This window comes from Arachis stenosperma, chromosome 6, assembly GCF_014773155.1.
Source record: "Arachis stenosperma cultivar V10309 chromosome 6, arast.V10309.gnm1.PFL2, whole genome shotgun sequence".
Lineage (NCBI taxonomy): Eukaryota > Viridiplantae > Streptophyta > Magnoliopsida > Fabales > Fabaceae > Arachis > Arachis stenosperma.
The window spans coordinates 126620841-126644857 of record NC_080382.1 but is presented as its reverse complement, the minus strand read 5'-3'; the positions used below and the strand labels follow the sequence as shown (position 1 = coordinate 126644857).

The window sequence follows — 24017 nt, the reverse complement described above, 5'->3', positions numbered from 1 at the left end:
ATAAAATTAAATTGGTTCCATTACACTTTTTTGCCATCTTATTTAACCGTCATTATATCTAGTGTAGCAAACTACATTATTCACAGATTGAATTGCTGTGATGAAAAATATGCTTAGATTAATGCAATATATTTTTTTAAATCTAAAGAATCAAATTAAAATAGTAAAAATCTGAAGAACTAAATCAGTATAATTTGTCAATCTCTGAACTAAAGTGGAGATCAACTAAGGCAATGTACATTTGAAGTATGAAGTGAGTTACAGTATCCCCCGAATGAATGGTGGTGGAACTGGCAGCTAAAGTAGCTTTCAAAATTCACATCTGGCTGGTCAAAACTCAAAACCCACTACACCGTGAAAGAGGTAAGAAAGCAAAGGCCATGGAGTGAAAATATTTGACATTGGGGGCACATTGGGATTTCAATAACTTTTTTTTTAATGGGTTTTATGAATCCCTCAATCCTTGCCAGAAACAGTGAAAACTCATGAAGTTTAGGACTTTTGAGGTCACCCTTCTTCAATCAAAGAGGACCGGACGGACCCATCATTTCCCCTTTTCTTTTTTATTAATTCTTTTTTCTTTACTTTCTCTCTTTCCCCCACACAAACACACACTGTTCATGGATCCCAAGGGCTCAAAGCAGCCACAGGAGTCACCACAACCACCACCAACAAACAACACCATGGGAGAGAACAAGGCATCAGAAGTGAAGGATTTCCAGATTGTGGTATCAGAGAAAGAAGAGAACAAGAAACAGGTCTCACAGCAGTTAGCGCCAAAGAGAAGCTCCAACAAAGACAGACACACAAAGGTGGAAGGAAGAGGAAGAAGGATAAGGATGCCGGCCTTGTGTGCAGCAAGGATCTTCCAGTTGACCAGAGAATTAGGCCACAAATCTGACGGCGAAACAATCCAGTGGCTCCTCCAACAAGCCGAGCCTTCAATAATAGCCGCAACCGGCACCGGAACAATCCCGGCTTCCGCTCTCGCTGCGGCAGGAAACACCATCTCTTCGCATCAGTCAGCAACGCAATCTCTTTCCGCAGGTTTACACCAAAAGATTGACGAATTAGGAGGGTCCAGCAGTAGGACCAGTTGGGCAACAATGGTTGGTGTTGGGAATTTAGTTGGAAGACCCCATCATCATCATCATCAAGTGGCCGCAGCCGCCACAGCAGGGTTATGGCCCCACCATCACGAGGGATCATCAAATTACCTTCAAAAGATTGGGTTCCCGGGGTTTGACTTTTCAGTTCCCTCTGGTGCTGCTGCCGCTGGTGGTGGCGGCATGGGTCCGATGAGCTTTACATCAATTTTGGGTGGTTCACAACAACAGATGCCTGGTTTGGAGCTTGGTTTGTCGCAAGATGGACATATTGGGGTCATAAATCCACAGGCCTTGACTCAGATTTACCAGCAGATGGGTCAGGCTAGGGTGCACCAGGACCATCAAGAACACCAACACCACCACCACCACCACCAGCAGACTCCTTCTTCTAAGGATGATTCTCAAGGCTCTGGACAGTAGTTTTTCTTTTTCTTTCTTTAATGGATTTCGATCAAAAGAGAGGCTGAGGTTTCTACTGTGCTTTTTTATTGTATAAATTGGGAGACTCTGAGGAGAAAAAAAAAACAAAAAAAGAGAGAATTGAATAGGTGCTGGATTTGGTGTTTTTACCCCAACCTTATTTGTTCCTTCTCCATAGTCACTCAGTCTCCAGATACAGGTACTTCGATTTTCCCTTTAGTGCTTCTTTCTCTATCTTTCAACGATTTCCAGTGGATTCAAATTTGTTTTTTATCTTCTATTCTGCAGGTGGAATTGCATAGCCACATATAGCTTGGCTTCTTGGGTTCTGGCCTTTTATGACTCTTGTTTATTTCAGAGGTGTGTTGATTATTTTGTTCTTCTCTGTTAGGTCAGGATTGGAGTGCTGATTAGTTTGTTTTGTGAAATTGATGATGGTAATATAGTTTCATAAATCTGATATTGGACCCTGATAGCAGTAGTAGTTTTTGTTCTATCATATCATATTAGATCAGCTTTCGCAGCACCCTTTTTCCTCAAATATTGACTAGGATTAGTCACAGTGGTAAGACTTAAATTCAAGATTCTAGTTAAGACTTACTCATGGTGGTTTTAACTAGAATCTCCAATTGAAGTCTTATCCATGGTCTACTCTTTGTTCAATCGAGACAAAAACACCCTTTCCCTCAAATAAGCTACTTTCTCTTTCACCATCTATGAGATGGGTGTATCTCCTTCTAAAAATCCTTTCCTCAAATAAGCTAAACTTAGTTCATTACAAGTATATGTGTATAACTACAAGCCTCTGGTTCATTATAAACAGTAACATATTAAAGCTACCAAATTTCACTTTATTAGCAGATTTTACACTACAAATTTTTGCATCTGAACTCTGATTAACTTAGGTGGTGGTATTAAATTAAATGTAACAAATTCTTGGGGAAGGCAAAATTTAGCAGTATGGGTGAAAGTAAGAAGTTAATTGCAACACAAAATAGTGTTATATTTTTTCTTTATTTTTTTTTCTCAATAATGAGATTTGAAATTGGGGCTTCAGAAATTGCTGGCAAGCTTCCAAAACCTGTGCAAAGCTTTTATGAACTCATTTTATTATTTATTATTTATTTAACTATTTGTTTGGCTTTGAATGCAAGTGGGTTTTTTGGTCCCATTCTTCAAGCTGGGTTGCCAGTAGACCACACTGGTGTATGCCTTGTGTAAATAAAACTTCAAATTAATTCTATTAACAAATCTGTTGTGAACTTATGCACCTTTATTCACAACAAATACGTTGGTATTAGAGGATTAGCAGTTGAGATTTGAGAATAAGAATTTGCATAATGATGGTTATTGTTTTTGTTTGGTTTGGCATATTTTTTTTACATGTTGCAGTAATGCTATGTCTATTCCCAATTCTGAGAGAGAATTTGTAACTTAAATAACAATTTTTGTAACAAGTTAAGAAACGAGTGAGAATCAATGGAGACTCATGATTTTTATGTCTCTCATAACTAGAACTTTTTTTTATCTTAGTGTATTAAGTATTAACAAGCACTGGCATTTTTTATTAGATGTTTGTAACAATAACATATGTATAATGTTATTTTAAAAAAGAAAATTATGTATAATGTTATCAAAGAAGCTTTGTCTGTTTGTTTGCCAATTGTGACAATCACAAAGGATCCAATTTTTAGTCTCACAAACCCATACCTGCAGCTTTGCTTTATGATTGTTCCCTTCTCTTTTTGTTTTATGATTGTTCCCAGTGACAGGTGGGGTTTGGCTTCTCATACAATTTTTTAATGTAATGAACTTTATGGAACAGTTAGTTAGGTCTCAAATTAGTCTGAATTTTTTGGGTGTTGGGGCTTTCAAGCCTATACTCCTTTAGTGGGTTGCATAGCCTTTTCTTTTTATAATCAATTTAGAGGTTTAAATATGTAACATGGGTCGTCATCCCGCAGAAATATTAGTTAAAGTGGATTGGCAGTTTGACATATTTACTAAATTATTCTCAATGTATTTCATAAGAACATGCGTCTAAATTCTTTGTTATTCTCAAAGCTGTTTTTGACAGGTGATTTGTAATTATTCTGCAATTATTTATTGACCTTAGGTCACTTCCTTCATGTTCGTGGCCTAGACATTACTATTTGAATACATCTAAAATGACAAAATTAATTAAACATTTCAGTGAAATATATTTCAGTTAAATATTAAAATATGAAATTTTCTTACGGTTAATTTTTAAAAGATTAAAGTAATCTTTTAGGATTAATCTTAAGCAGTTTAAAATAATCTTTTAGAATTAAAGTTGTTTAATTGTATTAGAAATTATAAATTAGATATTTGAATTTGATTTTAAAAAACTTAAATATCCTATTGCTTAATTTTGAAAAGATTAAAATGTCTTTTTTAAGATTAATTCTAAAAATTTAAAATATGCATTTAGTTCATTTTACTAAAATACCAATTAGCATTGATTGAAAAAAAAAACTTAAATACCCTGATAGATTAATGTAAGATTGTTTGAATATATTAGAGAATAAAAATTCGAATATAATTTTAAAATGACTATAATACACCTATTAGAGGAATATTATTAGTTTTTAAAAAACTCAATAAATCTTTTAGGATTAGTTTTAAGATGTTTAACATACTCTTATAAGATTAAATAACATTTTTAAAAATAAAGTAAAAAAGTAATTGTTGATATAGATTATGTCGCTCATATGTCACTTTCTCGTTAAGTAATTTTTTCATTGTATCTTTTACATATTTATTTCTAACTTATTGGTACAAACACCCATTATTTATTTTTTTTATTTTATTTACGAAGAAAAGAGATATATTTAGTCAACAAACATCATCATATTCAAAATTTGCATGAAGGGCTTTACATCTGTTGTTCTTAATTTTGTCAAATAAAAATAAAAATACGACTATGCGTGGCTGCCATGATCTCTCGTTCTCACACCCAATTTCTTTATTTATCCTTTCAAGGCTTCAATTTCACAATTCATTTGCTCATCCACCAACTGTGCCATTATTAATATTATTATTATTATAGACAGCCCCCATTGTTGAATTATAACGCACCATGCACGTTTACTTTTTGAAAACAAGTAAAGTTTGAATGCCAATCAATCATCAATTCGATTTCAATTTAAAAAATATTAAGCTACCAAATTAACTACCATATATTTGTTTACGAATATATATTATTTAAGTCCTTTTTAATTTATATTTTATACTTTAATATATATTTTATATAAATAATTGATTTGATAACTAATTTTTTGTTTACATTTAGTATTGTTATTTGAATTTAGGCCCTCTTCCAAAATTTAGTTCCTTGAACTCCCCAAATGGTGCAAAAAAGAGCTTCTGAGTTGAGATTTCCTACTAATATAAAATTTGTCACCCTTGTTAATGCTTCATCTTTAATAATGATTGACAATTAATTAACACTTCTTTTTGGTCAATTCGTTTTTATACTTCAATTTTGGCATAATAGAACAAAAGGGTGCTACTTCTCTTTCTAGTTTCAAGTATGTATTGGAACCGCAAGTATATGTCAGACAGTGACCCAGAATCATACAAGATATTCAAAAGGAATTTGATTTCATTTTTCTGGTTCACAATCGATTTCATATTTTAAGAGAACAAAAATATTCCTTGCAGAAAAACCTTGCAAGATTCTCTCATCACAGTAATCGCGTTGGGGTATCCAATGTGCCTAATATATATGAATAAATTACTATTTGTACATAACACTCACAAATATACTCATATAAAAATAAAACAACAATTGTAACATAGAAGATGGCTTATGTGTGCCAAATGTACTTAAGGTAGCGTTTGACTGAGACTCAGTATCATGTTTGTTAGGTCAGATATTGGTACTAAAATTTCTGTCTCTGTCCTAAAATTTCAGTATTTCAGTACCTCTAAAATGTAGGGACACAGGGGACTAAAATTTTTAGAGATGGAGATTGAAACTTTAATAATATTTTATAGCTAAAATATCCTCAATTTAATCAATTAATTCCAATTTTATCCTTTGTCGAAATTAAATTAGAGTTTTATTCTTATTTCAATTTCGGTCTCCCACTTTGCACCAAACAGAATACTGAAATTTATCTCAATCTCTGTCTCTTAGTCTTAGTTTTTCTGTCTCTCCACCAAACGCAACCTAACAGACCAATTACGTAACCAACGTCCAGGTACTTTTGGCACACGAAAACCATCTTCCATAATTACAATTGTCGTTCACCATCTATATTTTTTATGGATACAAATAGTAACTTATTATATAGAGAAAGAGAGAGAGACACGCACTATGTTTTAGATAAATTTTAATCGAGTCTTTACTCTTAACAATTTTAAAACTTTACATGAAAGAGAAGATTTTGTATGAAAAGATTAAAAGATCATCCTTGACAAAATGAGAGACACGTTTAAGAAAATCCAATCCCATCATGGTTAATGAGACTTAAACTAAAAGATACTTATTTTGCTTATAAAATTAATTTTTTTGTCCTGATAAAAGAAAAAAGTTTAAGAATCAGCCATTTTAATTTATATTAACTAATATTTTTAACTAGCAATCTAATACTTTTAGTCCAACAGTTCAACACTACTCTTTTAATTAATACTTTTAAATATTATTAACTAATTATTGAACAAAAACATAAATTATACTGATTCTATAGCATTACTCAAGATTAAATTAAAAGGATTTTTTGTCATTACATTAAAAGGCTGACAACCACAATAATAAGAGCTTAACAGTTTGCACTCTGTTGGGCTTTTATTTTTTCTTTTCTTGTTCTTGACAGTTTGCTGGGTTAAGCTGTCTAACATGTCCAGCCCAATTTACTAATAAGAATCTACACATGAAGTTTCAAAATATGAACTAGGAAAGAAAAATGATCTATTAGTGATTCCAAGAGTACAATAACAGCGCGCAAAACATAAAAAAGGAAAGCCCAAAAAGGTTTACACCAAAGAGATCCGTCCCAATAGCTTGTTGGTTGAGCCTATAAACAAATTTGGAATTTGAAGTTTCATTGATAATGACAAAAAAAAAAGAGTCATTGATGAAAGGCCCAACTTGGGTGGTATATAAGATCCAAAGCTTGAGCCCACATATGAGGGGAAAGAATTATAATACAACAGTCAAAATGGACTAAACCCATAGACACAGTCCATTTATCCATTTAAACAGACAGGCTTCATTTTTAAAATTAAACCCGTTTAAATTTTGACTTAAACGGATTGAACCCGATCAACCCCAAAAAAATTACAGATTAAACAGGCTAGTCCATAGGTTAAACAGGCGACTTATTTAATAATTTTTTACATTTTACATAAAAAAATTAACACTTTTGATCAATATTTTTTTCTTGATCCAACTCGAAAATTCAACCCATCAACTAAAAAAAATTATTTATTTAAAATTTTTGACCTAAAAATAATATTTTTGTCAAAATATTTTTCAAAAAATAAAATAAAAGGATAAACGAGCTAGCCCTAAACAATTCGAACTGAACAACTATAGCCCGTAAATAAAACGGGCTAAGTTGATTAACCTGCAAACTTAGGCAGGTCAAGCTTAAATAGGGTCGGACTAACCTATTTGACAACCCCAAACTGTTATGTGTTTAGAATTCTCTTTTTTTTTTTAAAAAAAAAATTCTATAGTGTAGATGACTAAATGCTGATTTCATGCGCACATATACATACGAAGTGTCACAAATGTAGGTATGACTTATAGCACGATTATTCGCATACTTAAAAACAGAACAAACTACACTAAAATAAAGAAGTTGATAAAATGATAAAAGAATTGCATTTATAATTTCAATTTCATAAATATGGTAGATAAACATGAGAATTTGTGTTTTGTTGTTTAGCTATTATACTTTTTTATTTTTTATATTGGTACAATACAACACACTCACACACATTACATAGGTTCTTCTTCCACTTCGACCTAACACTAAATTCGAACCAGAACGTGAATATTTAAGAGCAATAAACGTGCCATTTAAAAAAAATTATAAAAATACATTTTTATTCTTTTCATTACAAAAAGAGATTCCATTCATAGAAAAGTTTAAAGATAGACATAGATAAAAGAAAAATATATTAGATATAAGTCTAAAGAAGAAATGAGATATTATCTATCTTGAACTATGAACTAAAAGTAAGTATAAATTTCGATTTTAGATCATCTTAATAAGTAGGAATTGAAACAAATATAAGCATTTTTAGTTCTTAAATCTTCACAGAATGTGCTGCAATATTGTGAGATATCTTTTTTATCTAAATTTAAAATTTTTTCTAATTGTCACTATTTCTATGGAAGAATCATTTTTCTTGATGTATCTTCTTCCCAAATCTGAGAAATCAGCATCTCCATAACTAAATTATATACAAAGAAAAACAAAAAATACCACAAAGAAAGAGAAGTACACTACAAAAAAATTATTAAATCTAAAAAACTTAGAAAATAAAATGACCTAATTTGTAACAAATGAAAATAAGAGAAGGGGAAAGGAGAGAGAAAAACGAAGAGAAAGAATGAAAGAGTCGAGTAAGAGGAGGGTCAGAAATCAGGAGGAAGGAGATGGGTGACGATGAAAGAAAAAAGGGACAGAAGGACGAAGAAGGAGAGTCGCTACTGCCTTATGAATTGGACAAAGCCCAAAAAGAGAGCACAAGTACGCGCAGAGAGAGAGAGAGAGAGAGAGAGAGAGATTTACTTTCTACATCTTTACTTCATTATCTTTTTCTAAGTAACGATAACAATTTTAATTATGGTGACTGCGATAATGGTTATATTAAGGGATAAGTACTGTTTTGGTATCTGAAATTTAGGGTCAAAATCAAAATTGTCCCTAACTTTATTTTTTATTCGAAATCATCTCTAACATTTCATTTAGTATTAAAATCATCCTTTTAATATTTTTCAGACAAAAATACCTATCTAATTGTTATTAGTAATAGGACTAGGGTTTCAGACTCTCTTTCTCTCTTCTCAATACTCACACTCTTCTGTCTTTCTTTTCCAAATTTTGATTCAACCATTCAATTTCCCATGGCTTCTGCCACCTCAACTCCGCGGTTGGCCAAGATGCTCATCGACTTCATCCGTCGGACTCAAACAATTCACCCGCATGGTTAGTAGTTGTCGTTTAGGTCGCGGGTGAAAAAGTACAAGGCAATGATGGACATAATGGCGAGTGAGCCGTACACCATCGTGGAGCACGAAGATTATGACGACCTGAGGTTGTGCATTGCTTCCATCGTCATTGTCGTAGCTCGAAGGCAGCACCTTCTTCACGATCAACATCATCGCTAAGGCCACTCAAAAAAAAAAAAAAGAAAGAGGAAGCAGAGAGTCTCTCTCTGCCTCTTGTTCTCTTGTTTTTCTCTCCAGCGGCGCATCGACTTCTCTATAAGTCAGCGCCATGCTATCCTTCTCCTCCTTCTTCTTTCTTCTTCCCCTCCCCCATCACTCCATCTCTCTTCCCTCTCTGTCCTAATTTTAAAAAAAAAAATGAACGGTGTGTGTTGTTTTTGTTGCTAAATTTGATGTTGTTGTTGTTGAATTTGAATTATGTATTATTGTTGGTAATGGATAAAATTGATAATCGTTAGAATTTAAATATTGAATTATTGTTGTTAAATGTTGTGTTTTTTAATTTGATTGTTAGTATTTGGTGAAAATAAGGAGTGGTGATGGTGGTAAAAGTAGTGGTAGTGGATGACGAGATTAGAATCAAAACAAATACAAGGATATTTTTATCTGTAAAAAGTCAAAAGGACAATTTTAATACCAAATAAAACGTTAAGAACGATTTTGAATTAAAAAATAAGGTTAGAGATGGATTCAATTTTGACCTTAGACTTTAGGAACTAAAATAGTATTTATCCCTTATATAAATTTAGGAATAGAAGTAATACAAGAGTAAAAGAAAGAAAAAAATAAAATAAAAAAAATTATATTTTAAAAAAAATTAATTTTGATCAGATGACATAAATAAAATGAAACAAAATATTTAAAATAAAATAAAATATTTTAAACATTAAAAATAAAATTAAGACTTAATCCATACATTAAAAACAAAATCGATAACTTATCAAATATTTAATTAGTCTTTATTAACTGTTCCAAGTTTGAATGAGATCTAAAGCTATAGGCAACATTAACAAAATTGGAACAGAGCATGTGACATAAACCGAAAAGTATGACACATACAAGCTATAAATAATATAAAAATATTTGTTAACCAAAATAAATTAGTTAACAATAATCAAAAATTTTTATTTAATATTTATTAATTATCACAATAATTAATAAATATTAAATAAAATAAATTCAAATTATTTATTTTTGGTTTCCCAAGCAATATCATAAATAATATACTATATGTCAAAACTAACTTTCAAAAATAGGCTTATTGATGAATTCTTTTATAAAATATATAATTAATTAAATTCTATATATATAAATATGTGTATTTTTAAAATGATTTACATTCATATTTTATTATTTATCTCGATATCAAAGTAAATAAGATAAATACATACATATATCATTTAAGTGTAAAAAAGAACAATAACAAAAATGAGATAACTCGTTTATAAACCAAATATATAGAAAAATATTATTTAACATATCTCATTTACAGTGTAGAGTATTTACTCATTTTAATTCTCAAAGAATTTCGAATCAGACACTTTAGACTCTAAGTAAAATTAATTACTCGATTGGTTCCTAACAATTAATTTCATCAGTCACTTAGGTGTTTTGTTCCGTCAACTCTAACGGAGAACAAAATAGTCCCTGACAACTCTAACAGGGGACAAAATGGTCTTTGACCTCCTCTATTCGAAAACGACACTGTTCTCCTCCAATTTTCATCATATTTCGCATAACACTAACAGTTTAACACTGAAACTTCAAGCTACACAATGCACACTATACAACTTCAATATTCACAAAAAGAAAAATATTCAACTTGTTCTCAACCAATTCATAATCAGGAAACTAATGACTATTCTCTCAAGTACTTGTCGTCTTCGATGAATCCCATGAATTAAGACATCAAATCTGATTTGTTAAGACTTGTTATCGTCGTCGCCATCTCCCTCCTCCTCTGCCCTATCATATCCATGACCACATTATCGACCACTCCGATCGCTTCTTTCAACTTTTTCTCCAAACCAATGTTTAGTAATCGCTTCAGTTTTCATATGAGCAGCAACGGCGACATTGCTCGTTGTACTGATAGCTTGGATGTGAGGTCGAAATTGTCTGCCAACTTGGACTTCGGAAAATAAGGAATGAAGCACTCGTGGTCCATTCCAAATGGAATTTGCATATGATGTCGAAGGAGAATCTTCTCATGATGTCCTAATGTCCAACAATCTATATTGCTTGCCAGAGAGTGGAGAAAAGTGTGCCCTTGGAGTAGTTGTGGAACTTGGTATTGAGGATGTGGTAGACGTTGTCGGGGTTGGAGGTGATGCTGTTGTCGAGGACGTGGAGGTGGATGCTTCTGGTGGGTGAATTGCGGAGGATGTGTGTGTACCAGTCACAGAGATTAGAAAATGTGAGGTCCATGACATGTTGAGGTAGGTGCGACATATGTAGCAGTTACACCATGACTTGATCTTGGAGCTGAAGATGAGAAAGGAAAAGGTAGAAAAGAAGACTGTGAAGGTAAAGAATGAGAGTATGAATGTTAGGATTATGCGAGATATGATGAAAATTAGGAAAGAACAGTGTTATTTTCAAACAATGGGTCAGGATCATTTTGTCCCCTGTTAAAGTTGTTAAGAATTATTTTGTCTTCCATTAGAATTGACGAAGGCAAGGACCTAAGTGATTTAATTATTAGGGACCAATCGAGTAATTAATTTTAGTTAGATAATAAAGTGTCTGACCCAAAATTTTTTGAGGGCCAAAATAGGTAAATACTTTACAATATAAATGAGATATATATATACATCTATCTTATATTATTCGATAGAATTTGTGTCAAGATTGATGAGGAGAAGCCGATTAGAGTTAGAGTCGACGTGTCAAAGCATCGAAGTGTCAAATTGACAAAGGAGGTCTAGAGGAGAGGTTTGACGAATAGAAAAGTTGAATATTTTTTGGCAGAAATCGCTGTTAGCAAAGTAACTATGTGTGGTCACTTGTCAATTTAGAATTAGTCAAGTGTTTTTTTTTTACGAAAAATAAAAGATTAAAAATTCTCTTCAACAAATATATTTATTCTCTCACGCATCCCATCGACTTTCTACGAATTTATCTAAATTAATTCTTCTAGTTAGATTTTTTTTCCAGTCTTTCTTTTCTTGTTCTTTATAGTTCTGCACTTTCACTTTATAAGTTTATGTAATCTACATTTCTGCAAAATTCTTTTTTTGGTTCTATTTTACTTTGTCAAATTTTATGCTTTTTTTACTTTAAAACTTCCAAAATTCTATAAAGGTTCTTAGTTGTATCTCGAAATACTTTAAAATTTTGTAAGATGTTGTTGCTTCATATTTTTATTCATGCAAAATTATAATAAAGTCTATTTCTATCACATTTATGATATATTTGCATTCATGTTTATGATTCTGCCAATATTGTATAATTTTTGTCATCTTTTTATTTCTTCCATTGATAATAAAGTAGAAACTTTGATGTATTTTCTAAAACTAATACTTCCAAAAGAAAGAGTTTGGTTTCGCTTTCAAAATCTAAATCTTGAACCATCATTGATCTTTTGATTTTGTCAAATCTGTCTCTTTGATTTCAAAGTATAAATATCTACATAACATATACAAATATAAACAAGATGTATTAATTCATTTTTCAACTAAGTTTCTCCTTTTTCTGTCTTCCTTCCTCTTCTCTAATCTCTTTGATTGTTGGCTCAAAAAATTGTATTTAAAATTTTTATTCGTCAATTGCAGGTTAAAAAAATATGAGCTCTCTGGACCAAATTTGTTTAATTATAATTTAGTGTGTTAACTCAAAGTATCATATTCCCTTATCCTATCCAATCTGGCAATCTCTATGCGCGCGTGGTTAAAGAGAAAAGAAAGAAAGAAAAGTTGAAGATAAAGAACAAAAGATTAATAGAATATGTACAAAAATTAATAGGAGGACAACTAATAATAATACAAAAATGCAATTTGATGATTAAGCTCCTTAACTTTGTGGTCTTAAATGTGTTGTCATGGTCGAAGACTAGATTCTGTAGGGTCAATGTTATATTGTAAAATATAATATATAACAAATAATAAAAAATATTAAAAATATCAAAATTTATTATTTTTAATCATTACTTAATTATTAATTTAATTTATTTTATTTAATTTTTTATTTTAATAATCTAATAATATATTTTATATATTATTAAATATTAATAATTAATTAATATAACTAAAAATTAATAAATTCTAACAATCATCTAACTTTTTTAATAATAAATAATAAAGTGGTGGAGAAGTTGGTAATATTATTTATCCTAATCTCAGCCAAATCCTGGTATGACATTCTGGATTCACAAACTCATTATCCCAAATCTCGGCACTCTAATATGCTAAACTGCCACTTGGTCAGTTCTACTTCACTCACTCACAAGTTCTTATAATTAGCTTTAGTCAAAGAAAATATAATACACCTTTTTTCAAGAATAATTTTTATTCTGAATTTAGTTAAAGATGTGTGTTAAAAATTATTATTAGTAAAAATTAAATGTTTTGTTTTTTTAATAAATAATAAACATATTAAAATTTTAAATTTTGTGTCTTGTTGTAATAAAGTGTACATGCTATTAACTAGTATTTGTATTAAAAAATGAGAAATATCTTAAAAATACAATAAATTTTGTTTTTAAATAAAAAATAAAAAAATTGAATAAATTACTGATTGGGATTAATAATATGAGATGTTGTTATCTTATTGAGATATGTGAGCAGAATATCATATGTATGTCTTTATCGGAAATCGTGGAGTATATCTTACGACTTACGTACGTATAAAGCCAAAGTGCTCCAAATAAAATTCGATATATATGGACAATTTTTTCACTGCTAATTTTGATAGAACAAAAGAATTTTGGCCATGAGACAGTAGAGATAGAAGAGAATTCCAGTATAACTGCTTTATAATTTTTATATATGATTCGGTCCAATTTCAATTTTTAAAAGAATAATGTTTGTTAGTTATGTAACTAATAAAATTAATTATTTTAAATTAATATTTAGTTAATAAATATAGTTTTATATATAGAGAGAGAAAGAGAGAGAGAGAGAGAGTTAGTTAAATTATAAATTTTAATATATAATATAAAAATATAATACGATATAAAATATTAACTAATATTAATAAAAAGTGTTACTATACACTCTTAATATTTATTTGAAAAACGTTAAACTTTCTCATAATTTTATAAACTTGTGAATAAATTGTGAGATAGGCGATCCTCTCTCTCTTTTAATTCCTTCGTTATTTTATCTCTAAAATCTAAATAATAATTAAATTTGAACTAAGATTATTATGAAGCAATAAATCTGTATAAAATGCAATAATATGTGTTATTTAAAAGCAAAAATTATATATTAATTATTTAACTTAGATTCTGTTATGGCCCGGCCCAAGGTCCACACGGGTCGACCCGGCCCAAGTTCTACCCGATCCGGATGCCTGCACTCCAACCGACCCGGACACGCGTTCTGTACGGCTCACACCCGGCTGCATGGCAGCGTCCTTGGAGAATTGGGCCTGACCTCACGTGGGGCCCATTACTGACATGTATAAAAGGGGAAGATTGGCTCTTCCCCCAAGGTACGTCACTTTCTACATCACTCCCCCTGCTTGTACGATTCCTGACTTGAGCGTCGGAGTGTCTTTGCAGGTGGCACCCCCCCTCGTCCGTTCACCAACTCAAGTGCTCGCCAGCTCGGCAGACCCTCGATCAGCGCACCCAGGACTAAGACACCCTCATCTATCCATCTTTGCATCTTCTGTCCACCCGACCTGTTCAGGAGCCGACCAACGAACATTGGCGCCATCTGTGGGGACGTCTAAATGGAAGCTGTACTGGGTCTTGGCGACCAAGGCCGGGCTGCCGGAGTGGAGGGGGCAGCCTCCGTCGCCTCGCAAGGGGGGCGGCGAAGGTCCCCCCAACGACGCACGGGGACACGACCATTCGGAGGAACAGGCGGCGATAGCGCCATAATAATGCAAGAGCTGCGCCACCGAGTCCAGAACCTGGAGCGGCAGCTTGCCGACAGGGAGCGGGACAGACGCTCTACCGATCTGAGCTATACCCCGTCTCCCGGAAGCGAGGAGGAAGACTCTTACCGAAGCCACCCGCGGACGGAGGCAGAGAGTTCGCGGGAGGAGTCACCCATAATGAGGAGACGAAATGACACGATCATCTACTCCCGAGGCAGACCGACCCATCGGGCGACAAGAGGTCGCGAAGACGGAAGAACACGACAACCTGTGATAATGGGCGCCACCCCGTTCCACCGATCTATCCTCGAGGTCCGGCTGCCGAAACACTTCGACAAGCCAACGGACATGAGGTACGACGGAACTCAAGACCCTCTAGAACACCTGACGGCCTTCGAGGCCAGGATGAATCTAGAGGGAGTAGGCGACGAAGTGAGATGCCGTGCCTTCCCGGTGACCTTAGCAGGACCAGCGATCAAATGGTTTAACGGCCTCCCTCAAGGTTCTATCTACAATTTCTCAGACATCAGCCGCGCATTCCTGGCTCAATTCACAACGCGAATAGCAAAGGCCAAGCATCCTATCAACCTTCTCGGGGTAACCCAAAGACAGGGAGAGCCGACCAGGAGGTACTTAGATCGGTTCAACGACGAATGCTTGGAAATCGACGGCTTAACCGATTCGGTGGCCAGTCTCTGCCTGACGAACGGCCTCCTTAACGAGAACTTCCGAAAGCACCTTACAACGAAATCGGTTTGGACGATGCATGAAATCCAAACAGTGGCCAAAGAATACATAAACGATGAAGAAGTCAGCCGAGTCGTGGCTGCCAATAAGCGGCAGTCTGGTTACGGCCAGGCTCGTCAGTTCGGTGGCGACGGGGAGAGGGCGAAAGAAAAGGCCAGGGAGGAGGCGCCAAACAAAGCACCTAGACAGTTCCCTCGAGTGGGGAAATTTACTAACTACACTCCACTCACCCTCCCCATCATGGAAGTCTACCAACAAATTGCGGAGAAAGGAATTCTCCCGAAGCCCCGACCACTCAAGGACCGCACAGGCGGAAACAAGAACCTTTATTGTGATTACCACAAGGGATATGGCCACCAAACGCAGGACTGTTTCGACTTGAAGGATGCATTAGAGCAAGCGATAAGGGAAGGAAAGCTGGCAGCGTTCTCCCATCTCATCAGGGAGCCGAGAAGGCGTTATCGCGACCAGGACGAGGAAGGCAAGACACGCCCGGTCAAGCGGCGACAAGAGCCTGAAGACAGAGACCACGGCCTCACGGTGATAAACGTGGTAACGGCAAAGAACGCTGCACCAAAATCCCGGTCGGCACACAAGAAAGACGCCAAGGTTCTGGCGATCTCATCTTCACCAGTGCAGAGTACCAAAAAACCCCCGTCCATTTCTTTCGGCCCAGAAGATCAATGGTTCAGCGACGCCCCGGAAAACCCTCCCATGGTCATCACGGCCAGAGTAGGAACCGGCCTCGTCAAACGGATCCTTGTCGACACTGGGGCCGACTCAAACATCATGTTCCGAAACGTGTTCGACGCACTGGGGCTGAAGGATGCCGACCTGACGACCCACCAGCATGGGTTATCGGGTTAGGCGACCACTTCATCAAACCAGACGGAGTCATTTCCCTACCGATCTCGGTAGGACAGATGCAAGGCCGAAGGTCGGCGATGGCCGAATTCGTGATCCTCCGAGACTCCACAGCCTACAATATCATCTTGGGAAGGAAGACAATCAATGATTTTGAGGCCATAATCAACACCAAGCTACTAGTTATGAAGTTCGTCACCGATGATGGATCCATAGGGACCATAAGAGGAGACCTCGAGACGGCGGTCGCCTGCGACAACGCCAGTCTTTCCCTCAGAAAGAAGTCCAAGGAAGCATCCGGCGTATTCCTAGCCGACCTCGATGCCAGAGTAGAGGACAACCCGAGGCCGGAACCAGAAGGGGACCTGGAGAAATTTAGCATCGGTGACGAAGGGGAAAGATTCACATTCGTTAACAAGAACCTCCCGCATGAGTTGAAGGAGCCTTTGATTGAAATGATAAGGGCCAACAAGGACCTGTTCGCATGGACGCCAGCCGACATGCCGGGCATTGATCCACAAATCATTTCACACCACCTAGCCGTCAAGCCGGAAGCACGCCCAGTGGCTCAACGAAGAAGAAAGATGTCGGCGGAGAGAGCAGAGGAGGTAGCCAAGCAAACGGCCGGCCTCCTAGAAGCAGGCTTCATACGAGAAATGGACTACTCGACGTGGCTCTCAAATGTGGTATTGGTGAAAAAACACAATGGCAGATGGAGAATGTGCGTGGACTACTCTGACCTTAACAAAGCATGCCCCAAAGATTGCTTCCCTCTCCCCAACATAGATGCACTCGTCGACGCTGCGGCGGGGTACCGGTATCTGAGTTTCATGGACGCCTACTCCGGTTACAATCAGATACCGATGCACCGACCAGACGAAGACAAAACGGCGTTCATAACGCCAGGAGGAACTTTCTGCTACAAGGTAATGCCGTTTGGCTTGAAAAATGCAGGGGCGACATATCAAAGGCTGATGAACAGGATATTCCACGACCTCATAGGGAAAACGGTCGAAGTTTACGTGGACGACATCCTGGCAAAAACGACACGACCTGACGACCTCCTAAACGACCTGGCAAGTGTGTTTGCGTCCCTCCGTCAACATGGTATGAGGCTGAACCCCCTCAAGTGCGCCTTCGCCATGGAAGCCGGCAAGTTCCTAGGATTTATGATAACTCAGAGAGGGGTAGAAGCCAACCCGGAGAAATGCCAGGCAATACTTCAGATGAAGAGCCCGGGCTGTGTCAAGGACGTCCAGAGGTTGGCAGGGCGATTGACATCGCTTTCCCGGTTTCTCGGGGCCTCGGCGACAAAGGCCCTGCCATTCTTCAACCTCATGAAGAAAGGGATGGCGTTTGAGTGGACACCCGCGTGCGAAGAAGCCTTTCAACACTTCAAGGAAATCCTAGCGGCACCTCCCGTTCTCGGAAAGCCAAGGGACAGGGAACCACTGTACCTATACCTCGCTATAACAAGCGAAGCCCTGGCCGCAGTACTAGTGCGGGAGGACGGGAGGACCCAACAACCAGTCTACGTCATAAGCAGGGCCCTACAAGGAGCAGAGTTAAGATATAGCAAGTTGGAAAAGCTAGCCTTAGCACTCCTAACTTCCTCGAGAAGGTTAAAACAGTACTTCCAGAGTCACCAAGTGGTCGTCAGAACGGACCAGGGGATCCGACAAGTTCTCCAAAAACCCGACCTGGCGGGAAGAATGATGACTTGGTCCATCGAACTCTCTCAATATGACATACGGTATGAGCCCCGGCAAGCCATCAAGGCGCAGGCGATGACGGATTTTTTGGTTGAAGTAACAGGAGACCCAGGCGAAGACATGGGTACACGGTGGAAGCTCCATGTGGACGGAGCCTCCAACCAGACCTTCGGAGGAGCCGGGATCATCCTAGAAAGTCCAAACGGGGTCGTATACGAACAATCGGTCAGATTCGAGTTCCCCATCTCGAACAACCAAGCAGAATACGAAACCCTCATAGAAGGCTTGACCCTAGCAACAGAGGTCGGCGCAAAAAGGCTGGAAGTATGCAGCGATTCCCAAGTCGTCACTTCCCAAGTAAACGGCAGCTATCAAGCCAAGGACCCCTTGTTGCAGAAGTACTTGGAAAAGGTCAAAAGCTTGAGCCAAAAGTTCGACGAGGTCACGGTCCAGCATGTACCCAGAGAAAGAAACACACGAGCAGACCTCCTATCAAAATTAGCCAGCACGAAGCCAGGGGAGGGAAACCGGTCTCTCATCCAAGGCATGACAAGGGAACCTACAATTGCACTACACATAACAACCCTAAGTCCTTCATGGCTAGACCCCATCACCAACTACCTAGAACACGGCCAAGTCCCTGGTGACGAAAAGGATGCGGTGAAATTAAGGAGAGAAGCGGCCAAATACGCCGTCATCCAAGGACAGCTGTTCAGAAAAGGGCTCAGCCAGCCCCTACTGAAGTGCCTACACCCCGACCAAACGGACTACGTCCTCAGGGAAGTCCACGAGGGCTGCTGTGGGCACCACATCGGAGGAAAAGCCCTAGCAAGGAAGTTGATCCGAGCTGGGTACTACTGGCCGTCGATGATGGCAGATTCCAAAGAGTTTGTCAAAAAGTGCATAAAGTGCCAACAGAACGCCAACTTTGCCAAGGCACCGGCAAACGAGTTGAGCTTGCTGACGACCTCCCGGCCATTCGCTCAATGGGGAATCGATCTCTTAGGGCCCTTCCCTGTCGGCCCTGGGCAGGTCAAATATCTCATAGTGGCAATTGATTACTATACCAAATGGATAGAAGCCGAACCATTGGCTAGCATATCCTCAGCCAATTGCAGAAAATTCATGTGGAGGCAGGTGATAACACGGTTCGGGATACCAGAAGTCGTCATCTCGGACAACGGCACACAATTTGCTGACAAAAAGTTCACAGAATTTCTCAACGGCCTAGGTATAAGGCAAAGGTTCTCTTCGGTAGAACACCCTCGGACGAACGGACAAGTGGAGTCCGCCAACAAGGTTATCCTCTCAGGGCTAAAGAAGAGGTTGGACAACAAAAAGGGTGCTTGGGCCGACGAGCTAGCGTCGGTCCTCTGGTCTTACCGAACAACCGAGCAGTCCTCCACCAAGGAAACTCCTTTCCGGTTAACGTACGGGGTGGACGCGGTAATACCCGTAGAAATCGGAGAACCAAGCCCACGACTTCTTTTGGAAGGGGTGGAGGAAGCCGTAGAAAAGGACCTGATAGAGGAAGCCCGAGAAATGGCCCACTTGACAGAAACGGCGCTAAAACAAAGAGTGGCGCTCCGCTACAACACCAAAGTGCTCAAGAGGGAATTTGAGCCAAACGACCTCGTCCTGAGGCGAAATGATATCGGCCTGCCGACCCCCGGAGAATGCAAGCTGGCGGCCAACTGGGAAGGCCCATATAGAGTCAAGAAAGTGATGGGAAAAGGAGCATTCAAACTAGAAAGACTCGACGGCAAGGAAGTCCCGAGAACTTGGAATGCGGACAACCTAAGAAGATTCTACTCCTAGAGGAAGGGCCGGCGCGCCGACCAGGCTAGCTAAGTAGTCGTTTTGCTCATTTATCTCTTGAAATTCTCATAGCGATTTACGTGTCCTTTATACGACTGCTGAATAAGACATACTTGTGCAAATTCTCCATTCTTTTATCTCCGTTTTTCAGATAAATCGTCTTGTCATGACTAACGACAACGCCTAACCCGGGACTGATCACCCCGGGAGGTCATCAACTACCATTGTAACAAACAACTACACGAGAGCCCACGGGCCGCCGATATAAACAACTATAAACCAAAAACGGTTACTAGAAGCGATAACGCAATCGGACAAGTAAGAAAAACTTTATCGCGACAACACGAGCAAGCAACTAAAAAGTCATTGTTCACGAGCCAAAATTAAAACGGCTAAGACTAAATTGTTCATAGGCCAAAACGGCTAAAATCAAGTATTTACAAGCCAAAACAAAACGGCTAAACAAGAAACGACGAAACAAAGAGTTCATTTCTTGGGAGCATCGACAACTTGGCCATCCTTAATAATCTTGAAAACACCAATAGCCGACGTGTCGAACTCAGGGGCAACAATTTTAATTTGAGCCTTCAAGGCTTCCTCGGTACCCAAAATCGCGCCTTTACCCTGTTTGACGACGTCTTTGTACTTAGCCTTCCACGTTGCCAGTTCGGCCTCTACGGCCTGCTTCTCCTTCTCGACCTCGGCAGCACGCTTCTGCGCCTCACCGACCTGTTTCTCCAATGCCATCTCACGCTCAACCAACCGTTCAACCGTCGCGTCTGATTCTTTCTGCTTTTTCTCAGCGGTTGTGGCCTTCTGTTCGGCGGCAGTGGCTTTCTGCTCGGCAGCAGTGACCTTCTTCTCGACGGCATCTAATTTCTCTGAAGACTGAGTCAGCTGCTCCCGAAGAGTTTCAACTTCACTCTTCAACTCATTATTGGCCTTCCCACTGGCCTCCAACCTCCTGCGGAGGGACTCCATCCCGGACAGCTCAAACTCGGCCTTCCGGGCTATCACGGCGCCCCGCAGGAGTGTTCGATACATCCACCTCGCCTGCCCGGCAAGGGATGACTCGTGGAAGTACTCCTCAGTACCAGGGATCAATTGGGTATCTATGAAGTTGCTCGCATCAAAGTTCCTCTCCATGACGGTGAGGACCCCTTCAGGGCTTGACGACGCCGTAGAGACTTTCTTCCTCTTTCTCTTCAGGCCGGAGACTTCTACCACCTCCTCCTCATCATCCGGAGTGGGCACCGAACCCCCAATCCCGGTCACCTCACGGATAGGGGAAACGTGGACCGCCTTGCCACCTTCTACCGTGGCGCCCTGAGCCGAGGTTCCGATCCCGTCGGTTGCGGCCCTCTGCTCGGGAGCATCCTGGCCCTCCGGAGGAGCATCAGGTCCCTCGGGGGTAGGCTGCTCGTCACCCTCCTCGTCATCACCACCGGCAAGAAAGGTTTGAAACAAGTCGGCAAGGCCCGTCACCGACGCAGACATATCCACTGCAGGAAGACAAAGAAGGTCGGTTAGTCGCCACACAATATCAATAAAAGGAAAAAAGACAAAGGGCAAAGTGAAAAGCTCCTCACAAATATAATTACGGCCGGACTCCCTGTCACCCATGAGGAGATGGGGATTTACCGGGTTCTTCCCAAAAACTGCGTTTAGCACCTCGGCAATCTGCTTATCTACTGCCGACATGCTTTTATAATTTACCTTAATAAAACTATTGGACCCTGCCCCGAAGCTCCAATAAGTCGGGATGAGCCGTACCCCCTCCAAAGACAACCAAAAGGGGTGACGACCTTTGGCAGGGCGGACCTTAAAATACTTGTCCTTAAACCCATGGTAGGAATCTTCAAACAAACCGAAGATCTTCCGACCCTGGGCAGCACGGAAGGACATGAATCCTTTTCTATGTTTTCCCTCCTTGGAAGGGTTTGTGAGGGTAAAGAAGAAGAGGAAGACATCCACGGACACCGGCAGTTCGAGATATTCACAGACCATCTCGAAACAGCGGATCGAAGCCCAACTGTTCGGATGCAGCTGCGACGGTGACACGGAAATTCGGTTTAAGAGCGCCATCTGAAAGGCGGAGAACGGAATGCGGACCCCGACTTGGGTGAACATGGCTTTATAGAACCAAATCCAGTCGGCGACCTGGCGGGGTTAGAAGTTGATTTCATACAAACGCTCGTGAGGAGCCAGGACGAAGACGTCATAGTTGGCCTCCTCGTCAGTCCCGCCGCACAAGTATCCGGCTTGTCGGAACTCGGTGAGCTCCTCCTCTCCCATTTGGTTAGGGGAATCCCTTACGTCAGACACGACCCAAGCGTATTGGTCGTACGCCGCGGGGTTGACGGATGCCCGGGAGACCGTGCGAGCCATACCTACATGGGGGTACCATCCAGTTAGTCTAAGAGACCGGTTGCTCAAACCGAACACACACACCACCCTCACGACTCTCCGACTAAGGCCAAACATGACTGAATGGCTAAAAGAACGAAGAAAAAGCCTACCCTGGAATGGTACTTTCCCCCTAACACATCTACTCGCAACTAAAAGGCTACAACGTCAAAAAACCAAATAACAAGCATACAGAAATAATGCATAAAAGGGAGGTTGATCAGAAAATTACCTGAATTGAGGAAAAGGAGATGGAGTTGCAAAACTGGGAAAATGCTGGATAGATGAACGAAGGCACCACAATAATGCTCTGAAATCTCGCCACAGGGAAGAAAAAAAAGAGAAATGGGAAGTGTGATAAAACACAGAAGCACAAAACCGACTGTTTAAAAAACTGCTCCCCCAAAGCGCGAAAACACCTGGGGGCAGAATAGTCTTTTCAAACGGGGTTTTTCCACCCCATTATGAGCATTCAATGCTCGGCACGAGAAACGGAGCGACGAAACGGTTGCCTACGCAAACCAAAGGACACGCGCGTTGAGAGCGCCTCCTCCCCACGAGCGGCCGACCAGATGACATGCGAAACTACACGCCATTGGTAGCTCCCATGACCACCATTGGCGCGTGGGGGCACTGTTATGGCCCGGCCCAAGGTCCACACGGGTCGACCCGGCCCAAGTTCTACCCGACCCGGATGCCTGCACTCCAACCGACCCGGACACGCGTCCTGTACGGCTCACACCCGGCTGCATGGCAGCGTCCTTGGAGAATTGGGCCTGACCTCACGTGGGGCCCATTACTGACATGTATAAAAGGGGAAGATTGGCTCTTCCCCCAAGGTACGTCACTTTCTACATCACTCCCCCTGCTTGTACGATTCCTGACTTGAGCGTCGGAGTGTCTTTGCAGGTGGCACCCCCCCTCGTCCGTTCACCAACTCAAGTGCTCGCCAGCTCGGCAGACCCTCGATCAGCGCACCCAGGACTAAGACACCCTCATCTATCCATCTTTGCATCTTCTGTCCACCCGACCTGTTCAGGAGCCGACCAACGAACAGATTCCACTAGGAAAAGCTTGTATACATTATATCTAACTTTTCTAATAACCTAATTTTATCTACTTTCTACAGCAAAGAGTAGAAATGCAAGCAATTAATTTTAGCCATTTATTTCACAAGCTTTATAAATTGTACAAGATAATTATGAAAGATAAAGTAAAGAGAGAAGCGTGTGTAATTTACATTATTTTTTCAATTATTATATTATTTTTTTGCTTTATGTAGTTGGCCTATATAATAATTAAAAAAAAAACTATTAAAATTTAATAAAAATATAAGCTTTCTCAACATTTTTTATATTCAAAAATGTATTGTCCTCTTTGTATTAGAGTAATTTGACTTTATTTCTTTCCGAATATAAACTCGAGATTCAGTTATGGCATGTTAGGATAGGGGAATGAAGTTCTAAATTCAGTTTTGAAAAGCAACCAAAAAAGAAAAAAAAAAAATCTGATTCTAAATTCTATTCTTTCATGAGATTTCAATCATTTTACAGCGCAAACAAAGCTTGCATAGTTTGATGCTTTTAATTGCCTAATTAAAGACAAGGCCACGTGTCCAATTTAAAAAAGATACTATAGTAAAAGAGATCACTTTCATAAAGACACTAAAAATATTTTTTTAAAAAA

At 39.1% G+C, this 24017-nt stretch overlaps 3 protein-coding genes across 3 annotated transcripts; all 3 read left to right on the top strand.

Annotated features, from left to right (window-relative positions):
• The first annotated feature begins 429 nt into the window (after nucleotides 1–429).
• Nucleotides 430–1989, top strand: LOC130935521 (transcription factor TCP20). The gene is made up of 2 exons (XM_057865306.1): nucleotides 430–1728; nucleotides 1818–1989. Exon 1 carries the CDS (start codon nucleotides 486–488, stop codon nucleotides 1527–1529), a length of 1044 nt encoding a protein of 347 aa, XP_057721289.1. The 5' UTR covers nucleotides 430–485; the 3' UTR covers nucleotides 1530–1728; nucleotides 1818–1989.
• A 12645-nt stretch (nucleotides 1990–14634) lies between these two features.
• On the top strand, nucleotides 14635–16398 carry LOC130934567 (uncharacterized). The gene has a single exon (XM_057864125.1). The coding sequence runs from the start codon at nucleotides 14635–14637 to the stop codon at nucleotides 16396–16398; it is 1764 nt and encodes a 587-aa protein (XP_057720108.1).
• A 1784-nt stretch (nucleotides 16399–18182) lies between these two features.
• Nucleotides 18183–19925, top strand: LOC130934566 (uncharacterized). Its single transcript, XM_057864124.1, has 2 exons — nucleotides 18183–19139; nucleotides 19245–19925. Exons 1-2 carry the CDS (start codon nucleotides 18183–18185, stop codon nucleotides 19923–19925), a joined length of 1638 nt encoding a protein of 545 aa, XP_057720107.1.
• The last annotated feature ends 4092 nt before the right edge of the window (nucleotides 19926–24017 follow it).

Excerpts from the sequence above, each read along its gene's own strand:
- LOC130934566 (XM_057864124.1), top strand. The coding sequence starts at position 18,183 with ATGACGGATTTTTTGGTTGAAGTAACAGGAGACCCAGGCGAAGACATG. Across the intron at positions 19,140-19,244 it reads TCCCTGTCGGCCCTGGGCAG|GTGATAACACGGTTCGGGAT; the intron begins GTCAAATATCTC and ends ATGTGGAGGCAG.
- LOC130934567 (XM_057864125.1), top strand. The coding sequence starts at position 14,635 with ATGGAAGCTGTACTGGGTCTTGGCGACCAAGGCCGGGCTGCCGGAGTG.
- LOC130935521 (XM_057865306.1), top strand. The coding sequence starts at position 486 with ATGAAGTTTAGGACTTTTGAGGTCACCCTTCTTCAATCAAAGAGGACC.